Source organism: Dryas octopetala, chromosome 5 (genome assembly GCF_963921425.1).
Source record: "Dryas octopetala chromosome 5, drDryOcto1.1, whole genome shotgun sequence".
Classification (NCBI taxonomy): Eukaryota; Viridiplantae; Streptophyta; class Magnoliopsida; order Rosales; family Rosaceae; genus Dryas; species Dryas octopetala.
The window spans coordinates 10,439,027-10,456,283 of record NC_141370.1 but is presented as its reverse complement, the minus strand read 5'-3'; the positions used below and the strand labels follow the sequence as shown (position 1 = coordinate 10,456,283).

Below are 17,257 nucleotides of genomic sequence, written 5' to 3'. Positions count from 1 at the left end.
TTATACCCTACTAATATAAATATACCCTTAAATAATATCCTAATACGTTAAATTGGTTACACTACGTGTCGGTGTATCAATTACACCCAATAATTTTTCGTCAAGTTCAACCCATTTTTCTTGACTTAGGCTAAATGTTGCCATTTAGGATTTGTTTGATGACTCAGCCGATTATCTCACAATCTGATCATTCTTTCCATTTAGACTTATCTATTTCTTAGTATTCATCCTATTTAATGCCTTTTTCTTAGACTTGCAAAATAGGCCGAGTGAAGAAAAAGGGTATTTTAGATAGCTATTTGGAATATCGATACTCGATAGAATGTGTAATGATTTTCTTGTTTGTTTGTATACCTTAGGGGAAGTTGGAAAGAACAAAAGTGTGTTAAGTCAAGGTCATTACAGCCTTTAGGATAGTCTAAGTGGTGAGGGTAGATAGGGTAATGAGTTAGGATTAGGACATACCCATAATGACTCTCTCCAATTAAAAATATTAAGGTCATTATAAACATATTGTACATATGCATACTTGCGTTTAGGGATAACAAATCAGGAGAAGTGTTATGAATCTAGTATTTTTTTTCTCACACACTTTTGAAAACACATCAAAACAACACATCAAAAGGATTCTAAATTTGGGTATGTTGTCTTTCTCTCTTTTTTTTTTTTTTTGGCCTTTATGAGTGTTTATGTTATAAACAACGTATGGCATAAAAAAAAAAAAAGATCTAATAGTTGATAAATTCATACCCTAGTATGAAAAAAGTATCCCTTACAAACATATTTAATAGTTGATAAAACTATACTCTAGTACGAAGAAGTAAACCTATCAAAATTCAAATATTAAATGTGAGTGTATGTTTTCTATACCAAATAATATTTCTTCAAACTGATCCAATTAATTATTACAAAATAAGAGTGTCATAAGGAGAATGGCTTTGAAAAAAGTAGGAGAAAATTCAGAAACACTAGCCGCCACTGCCACATATGCATGTGAACATCATTGCTGACCCTGGCAAAAAAAAAAAACCGTCATTGCTGACATCATTGTTTGCAGATCTATGAATACAGTTCTCATGACTCACATATCCCACCAAATTTATGCTATAAATACGTCATCGTATGCACCTCTATTTCATTTGGAGTTAGCTAGCTAGTCATATTTCTTATTTTTGTATGTCTATTCTTTTTACAAAATTGACAATATGGTTAATGATGATAATTATAAATATGTTCCAATTCAAGATCGAGCCGTCCAAGTAAGACTTGTAAGACAAGATTTTCCTTCTACTTCTCCTTCCGATCTATTCAGACTAATTCTTGTTGCCCAATTTATTTTTTACTTGATAATAAAGTTAAATGGTTTAAAAAGTAAACACAACTTTAAAAGTCGTACTTTTGCAAATTAATTAAGTCTCATCAAACTCTTGCATTTCTTGCATGTTACCCAACCAAATGGTATATATATGCACTTAAATTCAACCCCCAACATCACCAAAACGACAACCTCCAACAAAACACAAGCGTCAATCTCTTTGATTACAGTTTTCTTCTACCTCTCACATATACTGCATACGTACATAGATACATATATACACACATCAATTGTTGAAGAAAATGTCAGAAGCATCATCATCAGCTGTACTAGAACAAGTACCAGTGAACGCCGCCTTTGGATGGGCTGCTAGAGATTCCTTAGGAATTCTCTCTCCCTTCCACTTCACCAGGAGGTATATATTATTTATTATCTATTAGATATATTTGATATGTTATGTTATCAGATTGTTAATCAAAACAATAAAAATTAAACAATATTGTACTTAATCAATAATGATATTATGACAACGTAACGTCTTAAATTGATAGACTCTTATCACTTATAAGGTTGTGTGGTTTTTTGTACTTGCAGGAACAATGGCGACAATGATATCACCATGAAGATACTCTATTGTGGTATTTGCCACACGGACCTCCACTTAGCCAGGGACGAAGTAGGAATGACCATCTATCCCATTGTCCCAGGGTACGTACCCATTTCATATTCTCAATTAATTAAGCTGATTAATTTTGAGTTTCTTAATTTGGAAACAAGATTAATTTATAATCTCAATGTCACTTTTGCAGGCATGAGATGGTAGGGCAAGTGACAAAGGTTGGGTGCAATGTCACAAAATTTAAACTAGGAGATATAGCCGGAGTTGGGTGCATGGTGGGTTCATGTGGCTCATGCGACAACTGCACACAGGACTCAGAAAATTACTGCCCCAAAATGGTGTGGACGTACAACAAACACTTCGAAGACGGATCGAGAACCTTCGGTGGGTACTCCGACAAGCTAGTCGTCGACGAGCACTTCACCGTCCGAATCCCGAACAATTTTCCGCTACAAGGTGCTGCTCCGTTGCTATGTGCCGGGATCTCGGTGTACAGCCCTATGAGATATTTTGGACTCATGGAACCTGGTAAACACTTGGGTGTGGCAGGCCTTGGTGGTCTTGGGCATATGGCCGTCAAGTTCGCCAAAGCAGTGGGAACAAAAGTAACCGTGATAAGTACTTCTCCGAATAAAAAAAAGGAAGCATTGGAACAACTTGGTGTTGATGAATTTCTCATCAGTCACGACCAAGAACAATTGCAGGTAATAACTACTTATCAACTGACACGTCATGTGGTCAACTAAATACGTGATTCCTTGTAACATTTTTGCTCAAAATTTTACGTGTGTACTTACATATGATCAACACATTGAATGGAACTATAGGCTGCCATGGGTACAATGGACGGTATCATCGATACAGTCTCCGGCCCTCACGCTCTCTCACCATTGCTTGCGTTGTTGAAGACCAATGGAAAACTAATTTTGGTGGGCGCTCCAATCCAACCTCCTGAGCTACCAGTTTTCCCTTTAATCATGGGTATGTTCATTTTATTTTTCACTAATTAATTTTGATAGATATAATTGATTTCAAACTTAGTTTTAATAGAAAACTGAATGTGGTTTAATAGGGAGGAAAATTATTGCTGGAAGCGCAACTGGGGGAATGAAAGAGACTCAAGAGATGATCGATTTTGCAGCAGAGCATAATATCAAAGCAGATGTCGAAGTTATTCCAATGCATTATGTGAACACTGCCCTTGAACGAGTTGCCAAGAATGATGTTAAGTACCGGTTTGTCATTGATGTGGCCAACACAATAAATTCTCCATATTGAATGCAAAGAAAATTGGAGTACGTTTCTTCGTAGCTGAGCTTTGCCTACAATCCAAAATGGTCAATCGCGAGAACCACTATGTTTAATTAGTATGCGTTTTAATATTAATTTCGTAGAAGAAGAATGTGTTTAGTATTTGTTTTAATATTAATTTTGTAGAGGAAGAATGTGTTTTAATATTGATCCACTTGGCTTATGTAATATTTTTTATATAATATATGTTTGTTGATTTCCCAGGCAAAATTTGTTAACAATTAGTCTCTGATATGCCAAAAAGGTCCACACCTCTGCAATAACAAATTAAGCAAAAGAAAAGAAAGATTTCATTGTATTCATTAATTATTAACAACGAGGAATGGTTTTTAAACTTCATACATCTTATACTACAAAGTCATAAAATAAACAGAGGAAAATACTTCTTCAACCTCTCAAATTTCTCCTTGGTGAGTGGTGATCGACTTTGGTTAGAAATTAGAATGTCAGCTGGTTGATTTTGGTAAATTTATTATCCATGCTTTGCCAATTCCTCCTTTGCTTACCAAATCTGAAATGAAACGAGAACAAGCATGAAAATCTGAATTTTATGTCACTGCAATTGCGAATTTATTAAATTCCAAAAAACTGTATCGTAAGACCCAAGTCACTCATCTTAAATTCTTTCAACATGTTTTTGCTTGAGAGCTTTTACCATTTTCATGTTTGTACCAAAATAGTACATCATCATATAAACAACAAGTAAGACATGTACCTTCTTTCTTCACGCAAAGAAAGAAGGACAAACTGAGGTGGCTAAATGGCTAAAACATATGGCAGTAGCCTATAATATGGGAATATGTGGCCCTTTACATCACCATACCTTCTTTCTTCCAGCAGACTCACTTGAGCCTTTTCAATTCAGTTACAGTTTTTGGGCCTTATAAAATATGGGCCTAGAAGTATTGATTCTTTGGGCTATTTAAACGGCCTGTTAGGGATGGGTAAGTGTGCGCGCAGAGCAGGAGCAGCAGTGACTCAGTGATCGAGTGAGAGCACGCTCAGCCGTACTCTTGGATTGGATGTCCATTCATTGTGATTTTGGCTGGCTGCGCTGCAGATATATATGTATATATATATATATATATTATAGCAGGAGGAAGGGGACAAACAAAACAAAATCTTTCCTTCCTTTATTTTAATAATTTTCACAATCGCTAGCTCAATCTCATGTTTTGGATCATCACACATGTATCATAGCCAATTGATAATGATACTGTAGTCTTTTCCTTGTACCCATGTTAATTTCAATACCTTTTTGATGAACTAGAAGTCTAGAACTAGCTTAATCTATATACTAATATTTAATTAGTTTGTATAATACGACTATAGTTTAGTGATATATATTTCTCATCTCAATGTTAAAAGAGATTTAAGTTCAAATCTCCTCTACCCTCAACATTTAGTTTGCATAGAAATTTAAGGATTGCTATTGTTGGACAAGTTTATATTTAAAGTGAATACATAACACAAAGCCACACAAAAGGTCTCAGTCGTGACCAATATCTGTAGGCCAGTTTTTCTCCCACAATAAAGGGTGACTCCAATATTCTGATTAATATTCTTCATGGTTAATTAGGAGCTCTTTCAAATTAATTATTACATGTTAGTTATCTGTTAATGAAATCACATATTATCTTAATGAAATCCAACATTATCTTAATGAATATATATGACTGCATTCAAAATCAATAGAATTGACACCTAAACTTTAACCTTTCCGACATTCTTAAAGCTTTGTGAAAATTTGACAAATAGCCATTATTATCGTCTGAAAAACAAAAGCAATAAACAAAACTGGCTTTGAGATTTTGGAGTCCGGAGATACATTATATATAAAAATAGGATTCTTTGCCTTTCATTTATATTCGATCACGTAATTATTTTTTTAGTAAATAATAACAAAGATCGTCATAACATATAAAACATCTATAAAATTGATAGGTTTTAATTAAACATTTAGACATCCGATGCGATTATTTATTTGTCTACCCTCAAAAGATAGAGATCCAAGTAATAAATAAATAAATAAAAAGGGTGTATATATATACATATATATATATATATATGATGGAATTGAGATAGATGGGTGGGAAGGCCCGTCAGATGTAACGTTTGGTGATGGAGTGGCAGAGGAAGCATTGGTTTGATACTTTGATGTGTGTTATATACATAATACATGGGCTTGGTTTCTAGCTGGTTTGGTCTCACGGGAATCTAGCCACCTCTATCACGTGTATTTCTCTCTTCTCTCTCTCTCTCTCTCTCTCTCTCTCTCTCTCAACGTACCATAGTCTATAGCTATACGTGATGATGGACGTATATATCTGTCTATGCATGCACTTAGCTGTACATTTCAGCGTAAAACGGGTAATTTTACGGCGCTCCACGTTTCTCAACCACCATACATTTCCTTCCTCAACGTCTTTGGTCGGTAGCGATGCCCTGTCCTGCCCTCTATATATGTCTAAAAGACTCTTATGTCGGCTTTCGCCTAACATGTGGTACAAAGCCCAAATTTGGTGTCTCTTGCGAGCAATTTGGAGAATTCGGAGACCTAGCTTGTTTGGATTGTGAGATGATATTTGAATGATGACTTAAGTCCTGCCAATGTGGAGATTGTTGGAGAGTGTGGCTTATATATATTAAAACCATGTTTATAATCCCATATAAGTTTTGTAAGGAGTTATAAATTGGTTTATAAGAAATTAGACCACATACACTAATGTCGAAGTCTTTTAGTAAAACACCATATTTTTTTGGAAATTTGAGTGCCTACACTACTGCAAAATCCTTCATCAGGCACACTCACCAAACCATGCCAATTAGTCTCAAAGGGCACAGTTTGCAGTGCCTATTGATCATCTAGTCACGGTTTGTGCAGTGGTGCGATTGAGAGGGGTATCCATTGTGACAATGTCACGGTTTACCTAACCGTGAGGCCATTCAAACCGGGTCCCACACCATTCTCATTAGCATACTTGAGCCAAGCTTATATACTTGAGCCAAGCTTGAGCCAAGCTGATATATACGGCTTGGTGGACGATGAGACCACTCCAGTTAATGCTCTCATGGTTGTATAACCGTGAAACACTAAATAATATTAAAATATGCCATACTGTGACATGAAAAACATATAAATATTATATACAAATTATTCATGTATTTATTTTATTAAATGACCTTTGCCTTTCACCTTCGGGTATCCGTGCCATACTTCCATTAAATATATAAAACTAATATATATACAATTGCTCATATATTGTTTCATATACAATAATATCAAACAATATATGCACTACTAAAAAACAGTTCATCTACCACGGACATTGTCCGTGGTAGATTTAAATTAACCACGGACGGGCCGCCCGTTATGTATTGGGATGTGGTAGATTAGCGCGGTCATCTACCACGGACAATATCCGTGGTTGAACGTAACATTGACCACAGACACTGCACGTGGTAGATTACCATATACGACCACGGACACTACATGTGGTAGATTACTACATATATCACGGTTAATGGCCGTGGTAGATTATCTTCATCAACTACGGCCAATGCCCGTGAAGAAAGTCAAATAAACATTAAAAAAATAAAATCTTTTAAATAATTTTTTTAAATTTTATTTATCATAATAAACTATATAAGGGCAAAATAAATATATAAACACTTATCAAAATTACACATTCATTAGAATATAATAATTGCAATGATAAATTCATTAAGTAAATTAGTCAAGTATTACAAGATACCAAACTACTAAAACTAAAATTATACTAAATGTCTAGAGAAGAGTTTCTAAAATTAATGTCCAAAGAGTCATATAAAATAACCAAGCTACAAATTACCTACAATGTATGACTCGAACAGTGAAGGACTTATCACTTGAAGGCTTCACTTTTCCTTGAGGCGTTGTCCTTGTCGATAAGCAAATGAAGAGTAACCAGTAATTTGATCAAAGAAAATTTACTTGATGGTGAAAGCTGCAAAATCTGGTGTAGTAGGCATTGCTCATTGCTGATATGGCAATGCCACCAGTAGCTACTTTGTTTAAATGATGGGTCCTGCAAAAACCACACACTGCTTAAAAGTTTGGTTGAAGTAATTTCCTCAAATGGATATTTTGTCTACCTTTAATATGAAAACATTGAGGTATTGGTTCACAAAATTAACCCACAACATTTATCAGAAACAATGCAAATAGCTTTAGGCCACATATAACCAATAAACCCAAATTGAACTAAACAATGAACTCATAGATTTATGTCACCGTTAAATAACTTTTTATGGTGGAGGTAAGGTTCATAAGGACACCTTCATTTAGGCATTTAGCTCTGTTCCAGGAAAATGGGAAGAATATATTTCATAGATATCTTAACAATGATCATCACTCCAGTAATATAATACCACTTTAGTAATCAACCCACTAGCAAATTAAAGAGTATACACAAGGTATATCAGGAAACTAAAATATTTGGCAGGGCAATTGATGATTTAAACGCAACATAATGCAAATGTCAAACTTGATGGCGTTAGCAAAAATGAGAGAGAGCAATATGGCCAAGCTAACTTACGTAAAACAAGTGTTCATCCAGTCATCTCATTTCTGAAATGCAGTAAAAAGATCAACAACCTTGACACCCATTTCCTGGCACAGCTTTATACAAACTCCAGTTCATGCCATTGTCAGCAAAACACATTTCTCTAACCAATACTCTACTCATTAAAAACAATATTGATCACCATTAAAAATCCAAACCAACTTCAGACCCAAATAAAATAAAATAAAGTGAAGAAAAATCACCACTTTCATGTTGCACATCTGAAACCATTCGGCTCAAGCTGATAAGGAAACATAACAAACAAGAAGGCTTTTTCATTTGATCAGGCTGCATCTTAGCAACAAAGCACCAAACACTTTAAAGCAACAATCCAACAAGTGCGTCTAACCTTGAGCTCAAACTCAAACCCATCTCAATAAAAACAGCAAAAAGCTAATCCAAATCTCACTCAAATTCAAATACCCATAAGCTTAAATATGCTCAATATCACCTACCAATGATTAAAAACCAATACAAGACAAGTCTGAAGCCCAATTGCAATCTGAAATCTGTGAGATGAAACAAAAGTGTATCCAAAATATGTTCATAGCAAAACAAGAAAAACATTAACATATGTTCATCAATTTGGAGCAGATGCTCATCATCCACAAGATATCCAATAATCAAATTAAATTCACCAAAAGTCCCAAACAGTGGTTGCGTGTCCGTGGGTTCAAAACAGGGCTTCTGTTTTCTTTCAACAACAGCTCAATCCAATTACAGAATCACGTAGAGAATGAAGAGAGGATTAAAATGGATACCTGAATCGACGGAAACCGGAGTGGTCTCGTCGCCGTGATCGGCGGTCAGAGGGAAGAGAGATGGCCATGGGAAGAGAGAGGCGGAGGAGAACCGGAGTGGTCTCGTCGCCGTTGGCCGCCGGACGACAGTGAAATCGCCGGGAAAAGAGATCGGCGAGAGAGGAGAGAGATGAGATGGTGAGACTTGAGAAGGGGAGAAGCCATGAGATCGAGCTGAAGGAGAGACTGAAATCTAGAGAGAAGAGAAAGCAATGGAGCTAAAGTCAAAAACTTTTGGGGAAGTCTAAGAGGGAAAGTGAAAATAGTTGGGAGGGAAAAAAGAAAGGGAAAGTGAAATATTTTTCAAAGTGTGGAATCAATGGAAGTGCGCCCAGCTGGTTTCCTAAAAATCAATGGGAGAGATGAGAGTGAGAGATAAGATCGAGAGTGAGATCGAGCCTCGTGGGTGTGGGTGTGGGTGTAGGCGGTCTCGAGACTGGGATAGAGGCGAGATCGAGACTTCGAGAGTGAGATCAAGAGAGATCGCGACTGGGTACTAGTTGGGTGTTTCTGGAAATGGGAGATCGCGACTTGCCTATTAGTCTGTGAGAGCTGAGAGTGAGAGTCTTTAACTTGACTCATATATGCTGTGATGATGAGAGAGAGGAGGGAGAGAGGAAGCATTTGGGAGTGGTCCTGTCGCCATTGACCACCGGACGAGAAAGTTCTCGCCGAAGAAGATCGGTGCTGGGAGAAGGAAGAGAAAGACTGCGGACAGAGCTAAATCGAGAAGAGAGAAATGTGAGAGTCAGGAGAGAGAAAAAATTTAAGTAGGCAAAATAAACCATGTCAGGTGTGTTACTGGAGGTCTGGTCCTCAAAGGAGAGAACCGGTTCTTATGCCCATACTTTTCAAAGAGAGTTACTGGAGGACCGGTCCTCAAGAGTGAGGACCGGTCCTCAATCCCAGTTTTCTCAAACACCAATATTTTTGAATTTTTATAAAATGTCCTAGACTCCTAGTCAATCTGTATTATCTATTTGGCGTGGTAAATTGGAGAGGGAAGGACACTTTTGGTCATGGCACAGTATGCAAACAGTGACTGATAGTTAAAATATTACTTTTGCTCATGGCACAGTATGCAAACCGTGACTCATAGATAAAATATTACTTTTGGAATAGGCACAGTATGAAAAGAGTGACTAATAGTTAAAATATACACAACTTATCCAAAACCGTGAGAGTTTAGAAAACCACCAAACTTATACAAAATCTGAACAATACTAGTATATGTCACGGTTTGGTAATCTGTGAATTACAACATGGCACAGTTTGGTCATCTGTGAATTACTAAATGGCACAGTTTGCTCATATGTGTAGTTATTCATTTGTCAGCTCCCTTGCAGCGGCTCCACGCAGCCGAAGCCGTTGATTTTTAATAACCCTCACAGTTACCAGTGTCTATTATTAAATTACTCACCCTTTCGCCGTGTCAACTAATTTTGAGTAACTGATTACTTCAAACCATGTATGAAAATGCTCTAATCTCATCCATCTCATAACTGTGAGTCATTGTTCGTGCCTACTGTCCATTTTTCCAGTAGTGCTAAATTGGGAGGAATATCGACATGTTTGATGTGGTGTGTGGATGTGTGACAAATCGTAGTCAAACTCATCAGTCGACTTTTGTCCAATTAACAAGTGGGATTTGCAGTCTCTTGTTTGAAGAATTTGGGGAGTTGGCATCTTTGCATCAAGGTTCAAAAATTAAAAGAAGTTCAACAAACAGACAATGCACCCAAGGCCGGAGTTCTTGTGTAGGGGATTGTAGAGTTTGAATCCCCCTTCCTCCTTTGGCTTTCCCTCCTAACAAAAAAAAAAAAAAAAAGACAATGCACCCAAATAAATTAACTCCATACTTCATTTGATTTCTCTTCTCTCAAAATCAATTAACAATTATCAGAAAGGATTGTAGACTTTTATATGATGGCCGGGATGTATGTTGGAGGCCCATGCCCGATAATGTCACTAATTTAACCACCTATATCCAACATGAATGAGGGCAAGCTTAATGGACTCATTCATGTGTGGGAAATTATTTCGGTGAAATTTAGAGAAATATCTTATAGATCATCTCAACCATCTATCGATCATCTATAAGCACGACCGATTATCCAATTTGTTGTAAAACCTTATAGACAACTCCACCTTAAGCATTAATTTGTCCTTGCAACTCCATCTCGTACCCAATAAAAATTTTCTTGAGTATGCTTCAGCTAGCTTGGACTCTAGAAATTTCCTCAGAGCTACTCTCCTATTAGACAACTAGTCTCCATTGACCATATACCTACTCCACCTTGTATGATGATCACATGCGATGCAATGCGAACCAACCAAATCGTCGGCTCTGATACCACTTGTTAGGGGCCATGTCTTTCAGACCCTCGGTTACATCAATATTATCCCCAACTTAACCACCTATGTCCAATATAAATAAGGGCAAATCCAATAGACTCATTCAAGTGTGAGGTTTTATTTCAAAAGGCCTCAATACAACTTAAAAAAATATCTCGTTTAATATACCCGATAATAGATAGTCATATATTTGATATGAAAATAATTGTATTTGATCTGCAATTCTTACCAGCGTACGCCTCAAAATATCTTATTGAAAAATTCATACCATCAATCCATCTTATGTATTCCTGAGAAAAGCATTTTTGACAAAATGAAAAAAAATAGTCCAAATCTAGTGACTCTAATAAAATAGCTATATTTTAAAGAAAAATCAAGTTTAGTTAGAATATAATATATGCTCATAGACAGAAACACTAGCCGCCACTGCCACATATGCATGTGAACATCATTGCTGACCCTGGCGCAAAAAAAAAAAAAAAAACGTCATTGCTGACATCATTGTTTGCAGATCTATGAATACAGTTCACATGACTCACATATCCCACCAAATTTATGCTATAAATATGTCATCGTATGCACCTCTATTTCATTTGGAGATAGCTAGATTAATTTCACTTTGATCACTTCTCTCATATTACACACACATACAATTATACAAAGAGAAAATGTCTAAAGCATCGTCAGCTGATCAACCAGAACAACCTGTCAATGCTTATGGATGGGCTGCTAGAGATTCCAAAGGAATTCTCTCCCCCTTCCAATTCACTAGGAGGTATGTATATACGTCCTCTTTTTTTTTTTTTTTTTGTCTTTTGGATTCGATCTTCCTTAATATTTAAAACTCATATAATTAATTTGCACTAAGCCAGAGTTAGCTAACTTTCAACTTAAGGAGGATTAATTGATGATTGCATTGCTTTTTGTACAGGGCTAATGGCGACAATGATATCACCATAAAGATACTTTACTGTGGAATTTGCCACGGAGACATTCACCAGGTCAAGGACAAAATGTGGTCCACCATTTATCCCACAGTTCCCGGGTAAATTTTTTGACTAATTATATTAACACCTCTATTAGAGTGAAAGGTAATTACATTTTATGAATGTGGTACAAATAATTTTGCATATTCTTATTTTTACAAGTGTATATAAGCCGATGATAATTTTGTTTATAACAAACTAAACTAACAAGTAAATGATTATGCACATTTTAATTATGTGATTATTCTTTAGGCATGAGATTGTGGGGCAAGTGACAAAGGTTGGGGACAATGTCACAAAATTTGGAGTTGGAGACATAGCCGGAGTGGGTTGCATGGTGGGTTCATGTGGCTCATGCCAGAACTGCAAACAAGACTTGGAAAATTACTGCCCCAAAATGATGTGGAGCTTCAATGGACATTATATTGGAGAAGATGGATCAACCAGTCGAACATTTGGTGGATATTCTGATAAGCTAGTTGTGAAAGAACACTTTGCAGTCCTAATCCCTAACCATTTTGCATTTGCTGGTGCTGCCCCGCTATTGTGCGCCGGGATTGCAGTGTACAGCCCACTCAAATATTTTGGGCTCTCTGAGCCCGGTAAGCATTTGGGAGTGGTGGGCCTTGGTGGGCTTGGTCATATGGCCATCAAGTTTGCCAAAGCTTTTGGACTGAAGGTCACAGTGATTAGTACCTCTCCAAGCAAGCACAAAGAAGCTGTGGAACGCCTTGGTGCCGATTCTTTTTGGTCAGTCATGATCAGGCCCAACTGGAGGTAACCAATTAGTTAGTACTAATTAATTTCCAGCTTTGTCGATTCTAATTTCATATCATTTAATGTAATTGAGTTAAACATGTACTGGGCCGACCGTTTGACTTAAATTTCTTTCTCATTTTGAGTTTTTAATTAAAGCACCCAGTTTCATGTCATCTAATGTAATTGAGTTAAACATGTACGTAAATCATTTAGATTGGATGACTTGGAATAAGTGTGACCAAATTCGGTATGTATGAATTGTTTGCCCTAATATCATTTTAAACGTTCAACTGAAAATCAATTGACAAATAAATGGCAAAGCATAAGATTTTATATATTGGAAAAAAAAAAATTGAGCAAATCTTGGTGTTAATTGTTAGGCTGCCATGGGCACAATGGATGGTATCATCGACACCGTTTCAGCCCCTCACTCTCTTCTTCCATTGATCGACTTGTTGAGTACCAGTGGAAAACTAATTTTTGTGGGTGTTCCCCTCGAGCCCCTTGAGCTACATGTCTTCCCTTTGCTTATGGGTAATTGTTCCTCCCTCCTAGTTTTTGTTATGTATTCGAATTTTCTGCTATACCTATTGTTTTAATTCTAAGAATGTATAAAAATTCAAGAGTTATATTCATATATGTGATATCCCTACACAGACAAAATTGTTATAACTCATTTCTTTTTTTGCTCACACACCTTTGCACTTATAATACAAGAGTAACATTAAAAGTCAAAAGAAAAATAAATATAGAAGATTCGAATCCTCTTGTTATGTACCACACAACCGCACTTTTTATAACCTTATTTCCTCCTAATGATTTAAAGTGATTTAATTAATGTAGAGAGGTTTTTATTTATTTATTTCATTTTTTGGTGAAAACCAGGGAGGAAACTTATAGCTGGTAGTGCAATGGGGGGACTAAAAGAGACGCAAGAGATGATAGATTTTGCAGCCAAGCACAATATTGCAGCAGAAGTGGAAGTTATTCCCATGGACTATGTGAACACTGCCCTTGAACGACTTGGCAAAGGTGATGTTAAGTATCGCTTTGTGATTGATGTGGCAAACACGTTACATTCTCCTGATGACGGTGCCAATTAGTTCAGTTTGTAGAGATTGAGAGTTTAGAGATAGGATAGGAGGGGGCTATATATATATTATTAGCTAGCTCGTCTTGTTTGAATTGGATTGGATTTTTAACATCTTGTAATGGCTAACCTCAAAATCACCACGTGGAAAAGAGGAGCTATAAAAAAAGTTATAAACAACCAACAGAGAGCCCTCCTCCACAGCCAAAGAATACACCTTCTCAGCAGTAGCATACACTTCGGCCGTAATTGGTCATCCAACAATGTGGGCTGGAGTTAATAATTAAATCGACGATATGAATCTCAAGATATCACCTTAAAGGAAAAAGTTTTGAAAAGTAACACAACTATGTTACTATTTTAACTGGAAAAAAATGAGGTGGCGTGTATAAAAACTGGTAATAGTACAAGGTTAAGTGAGATTCAAAATAAGATAAAAAGAGACCCTACACGTGGAACTCATTCATATGGAATACAAATACCAAGTTGCAAAAGGATATAATCATCACCAAACCTCCACACACAAAACCCAGATCCCAAGAGGCTCTCTCTCTCTCAATATTCAAAGCTCACCTTTGTCTCCAAGCTTTTGGCATTTAGGTAGTTGTTAGTTCACCGTTCTTAGCATTTATTTTGGCTTTTTGCTTTTGTCTTTATTTTTTTTTCCCTCTTTTGCAATCCATGTGTCTGGAAGAACGAAGGCACAACGCCTTTGTTCCTGTTTAGTTACTAGTACGTCTTTATTTTATTTTGGGAAAAATTTACAAATAAGACACATACTTTGATAGTTGTTTTATTTTAGGACATTAATTTTGATTCGTGTTAATGAAGGACACATACTTTTATTTTGTGTCAATTAAGTACTCTGTTTTATCTCAACTTTGGCCCGACATTAGACCCATCAAAACTCCACCAAATTTAGCAAATTTATACTTGTTTAAAGCTATGTATTTTCTCTTTACAACCATATAAAGATCACTCAAATCAAACATCTACAATTTCAGATAATTGGCCCAAAAGTAGGGTACCCGAAACTGTCAAATCGGACCTCTGGGAAAAAATTTGGAAAATCGGACAGTTTCAATTACCCTACTTTGGGCACTGATGGGCATTCATCCACTTGCTGAGGTCCTGTCTTCCATCAGTCCAGTATTCCAAGCAGCAGTGGCATGCCGCATCAGTTTACTTATAGCTCAGTTTTATCTATCTTCCATTGCTTTCTTTTTGATGTTCTTAGTTACCTTGTCTTTTTGTTTTGTGTTGTATTGCTTTACATTTCCTTGGGTTTTAAGAGCCTAGGTTCCATCCCCTCTTACTACCTCTCTTCTTCTGTATTGTTTGCTTGTTGTCGTTTTGTCTATGAATATCATTATTTGACCAAAAAAAAACCTCAAAATCGCCACGTGGAAAAGAGGAGCTATAAAAAAAGTTATAAACAACCAACAGAGAGCCCTCCTCCACAGCAAAAGAATACACCTTCTTAGCAGTAGCATACACTTCGGCCGTAATTGGTCATCCAACAATGTGGGCTAGAGTTAATAATTAAACCGACAATAGGAATCTCAAGATATCACCTAAAGGAACAAGTTTTGAAAAGTAACACAACCATGTTACTATTTTAACTGGAAAAAAATGAGGTGGCGTGTATAAAAGCTGGTAATAGTACAAGATTGGGTGACATTTAAAATGAGATAAAAAAGGACCCTACGCGTGGAACTCATTCATATGGAATACAAATACCAAGTTGCAAAAGGATGTGATCATCACCAAACCCCCACACACAAAACCTAGATCCCAAGAGGCTTTCTCTCTCTGAATATTCAAAGCTCACCTTTGTCTCCAAGCTTTTGGCATTTAAGTAGTTGTTAGTTCATCGTTCTTGCCATTTTTTTTGGCTTTTTGCTTTTGTCTTCATTTTTTTTCCCTCTTCTGCAATCCATGTGTCTGGAAGAACGAAGGCACAACGCCTTTGTTCCTGTTTAGTTACTAGTACGTCTTTATTTTATTTTGGGAAAAATTTACAAATAAGACACTTACTTTGGTAGTTGTTTTATTTCATGACATTAATTTTGATTCGTGTTAATGAAGGACACATACTTTTATTTTGTGTCAATTAAGTACTTTGTTTTATCTCAACTTTGGCCCGACATTGGACCCATCAAAACTCCACAAAATTTAGCAAATTTATACTTGGTTTAAAACTATGTATTTCCTCTTTACAACCATATAAAGATCACTCAAATTAAACATCTACAACTCCAGATAATTGGCCCAAAAGTAGGGTACTCGAAACTATCTAATCGGACCTCTGGGAAAAAATTGGAAAATCGGACAGTTTCAGTTACCCTACTTTGGGCACTGATGGGCGTTCATCCACTTGCTAAGGTCCTGTCTTCCATCAGTCCGGTTTAATTCCAAGCAGCAGTGGCATGCCGCATCAGTTTACTTGTAGCTACAGTTTTATCTATCTTCCATTGCTTTCTTTTTGCTGTTCTTAGTTACCTTGTCTCTTTTTTTTTTGTTGTATTGCTTTACATTTCCTTGGGTTTTAAGAGCCTGGGTTCCATCCCCTCTTACTACCTCTCTTCCTCTGTATTGTTTGCTTGTTGCCGTTTTGTCTATGTATATCATTATTTGACCAAAAAAAAACCTCAAAATCGCCATGTGGAAAAGAGGAGCTATAAAAAAAGTTATAAACAACCAACAGAGAGCCCTCCTCCACAGCCAAAGAATACACCTTCTCAGCAGTAGCATACACTTCAGCCGTAATTGGTCATCCAACAATGTGGGCTGGAGTTAATAATTAAATCGACAATAGGAATCTCAAGATATCACCTAAAGGAACAAGTTTTGAAAAGTAACACAACCATGTTACTTTTTTAACTGGAAAAAAATGAGGTGGCGTGTATAAAAATTGGTAATAGTACAAGGTTATGTGAGATTCAAAATGAGATAAAAAAAGGACCCTACACGTGGAACTCATTCATATGGAATACAAATACTAAGTTGCCAAAGGATGTGATCATCACCAAACCCCCACACACAAAACCCAGATCCCAAGAGGCTCTCTCTCTCTGAATATTCAAAGCTCACCTTTGTCTCCAAGCTTTTGGCATTTAGGTAGTTGTTAGTTCACTGTTCTTAGCTTTTACTTTGGCATTTTTCTTTTGTCTTTATTTTTTTTCCCTCTTTTGCAATCTATGTGTCTGTAAGAACGAAGGCACAACGCCTTTGTTCCTATTTAGTTACTAGTACGTCTTTATTTTATTTTGGGAAAAATTTACAAATAAGACACATACTTTGATAGTTGTTTTATTTTAGGACATTAATTTTGATTCGTGTTAATGAAGGACAAATACTTTTATTTTGTGTCAATTAAGGACTTTGTTTTATCTCATTTTTGGCCTGACATTGGATC

At 36.4% G+C, this 17,257-nt stretch overlaps 1 protein-coding gene and 1 pseudogene across 2 annotated transcripts; both read left to right on the top strand.

Moving 5' to 3' along the window:
* The first annotated feature begins 1,191 nt into the window (after positions 1 to 1,191).
* On the top strand, positions 1,192 to 3,441 carry LOC147284182 (putative mannitol dehydrogenase). The gene is made up of 5 exons (XM_086244733.1): positions 1,192 to 1,730; positions 1,910 to 2,023; positions 2,125 to 2,638; positions 2,762 to 2,915; positions 3,007 to 3,441. Exons 1-5 carry the CDS (start codon positions 1,618 to 1,620, stop codon positions 3,210 to 3,212), a joined length of 1,101 nt encoding a protein of 366 aa, XP_086100859.1. The 5' UTR covers positions 1,192 to 1,617; the 3' UTR covers positions 3,213 to 3,441.
* Positions 3,442 to 11,622: 8,181 nt separating this feature from the next.
* Positions 11,623 to 13,529, top strand: LOC147284181 (putative mannitol dehydrogenase; annotated as a pseudogene). Its single transcript, XR_015122246.1, has 4 exons — positions 11,623 to 11,779; positions 11,936 to 12,049; positions 12,243 to 12,767; positions 13,130 to 13,529. The product of XR_015122246.1 is annotated as a putative mannitol dehydrogenase (transcript).
* Positions 13,530 to 17,257: the final 3,728 nt, after the last annotated feature.

What these genes read in the sequence shown, in the direction of transcription:
- LOC147284182 (XM_086244733.1), top strand. Translation starts at nt 1,618, where the DNA reads ATGTCAGAAGCATCATCATCAGCTGTACTAGAACAAGTACCAGTGAAC. An exon ending in ATCTATCCCATTGTCCCAGG is followed by an intron (nt 2,024 to 2,124) that starts GTACGTACCCAT and finishes TCACTTTTGCAG; the next exon opens with GCATGAGATGGTAGGGCAAG. An exon ending in ACGACCAAGAACAATTGCAG is followed by an intron (nt 2,639 to 2,761) that starts GTAATAACTACT and finishes ATGGAACTATAG; the next exon opens with GCTGCCATGGGTACAATGGA.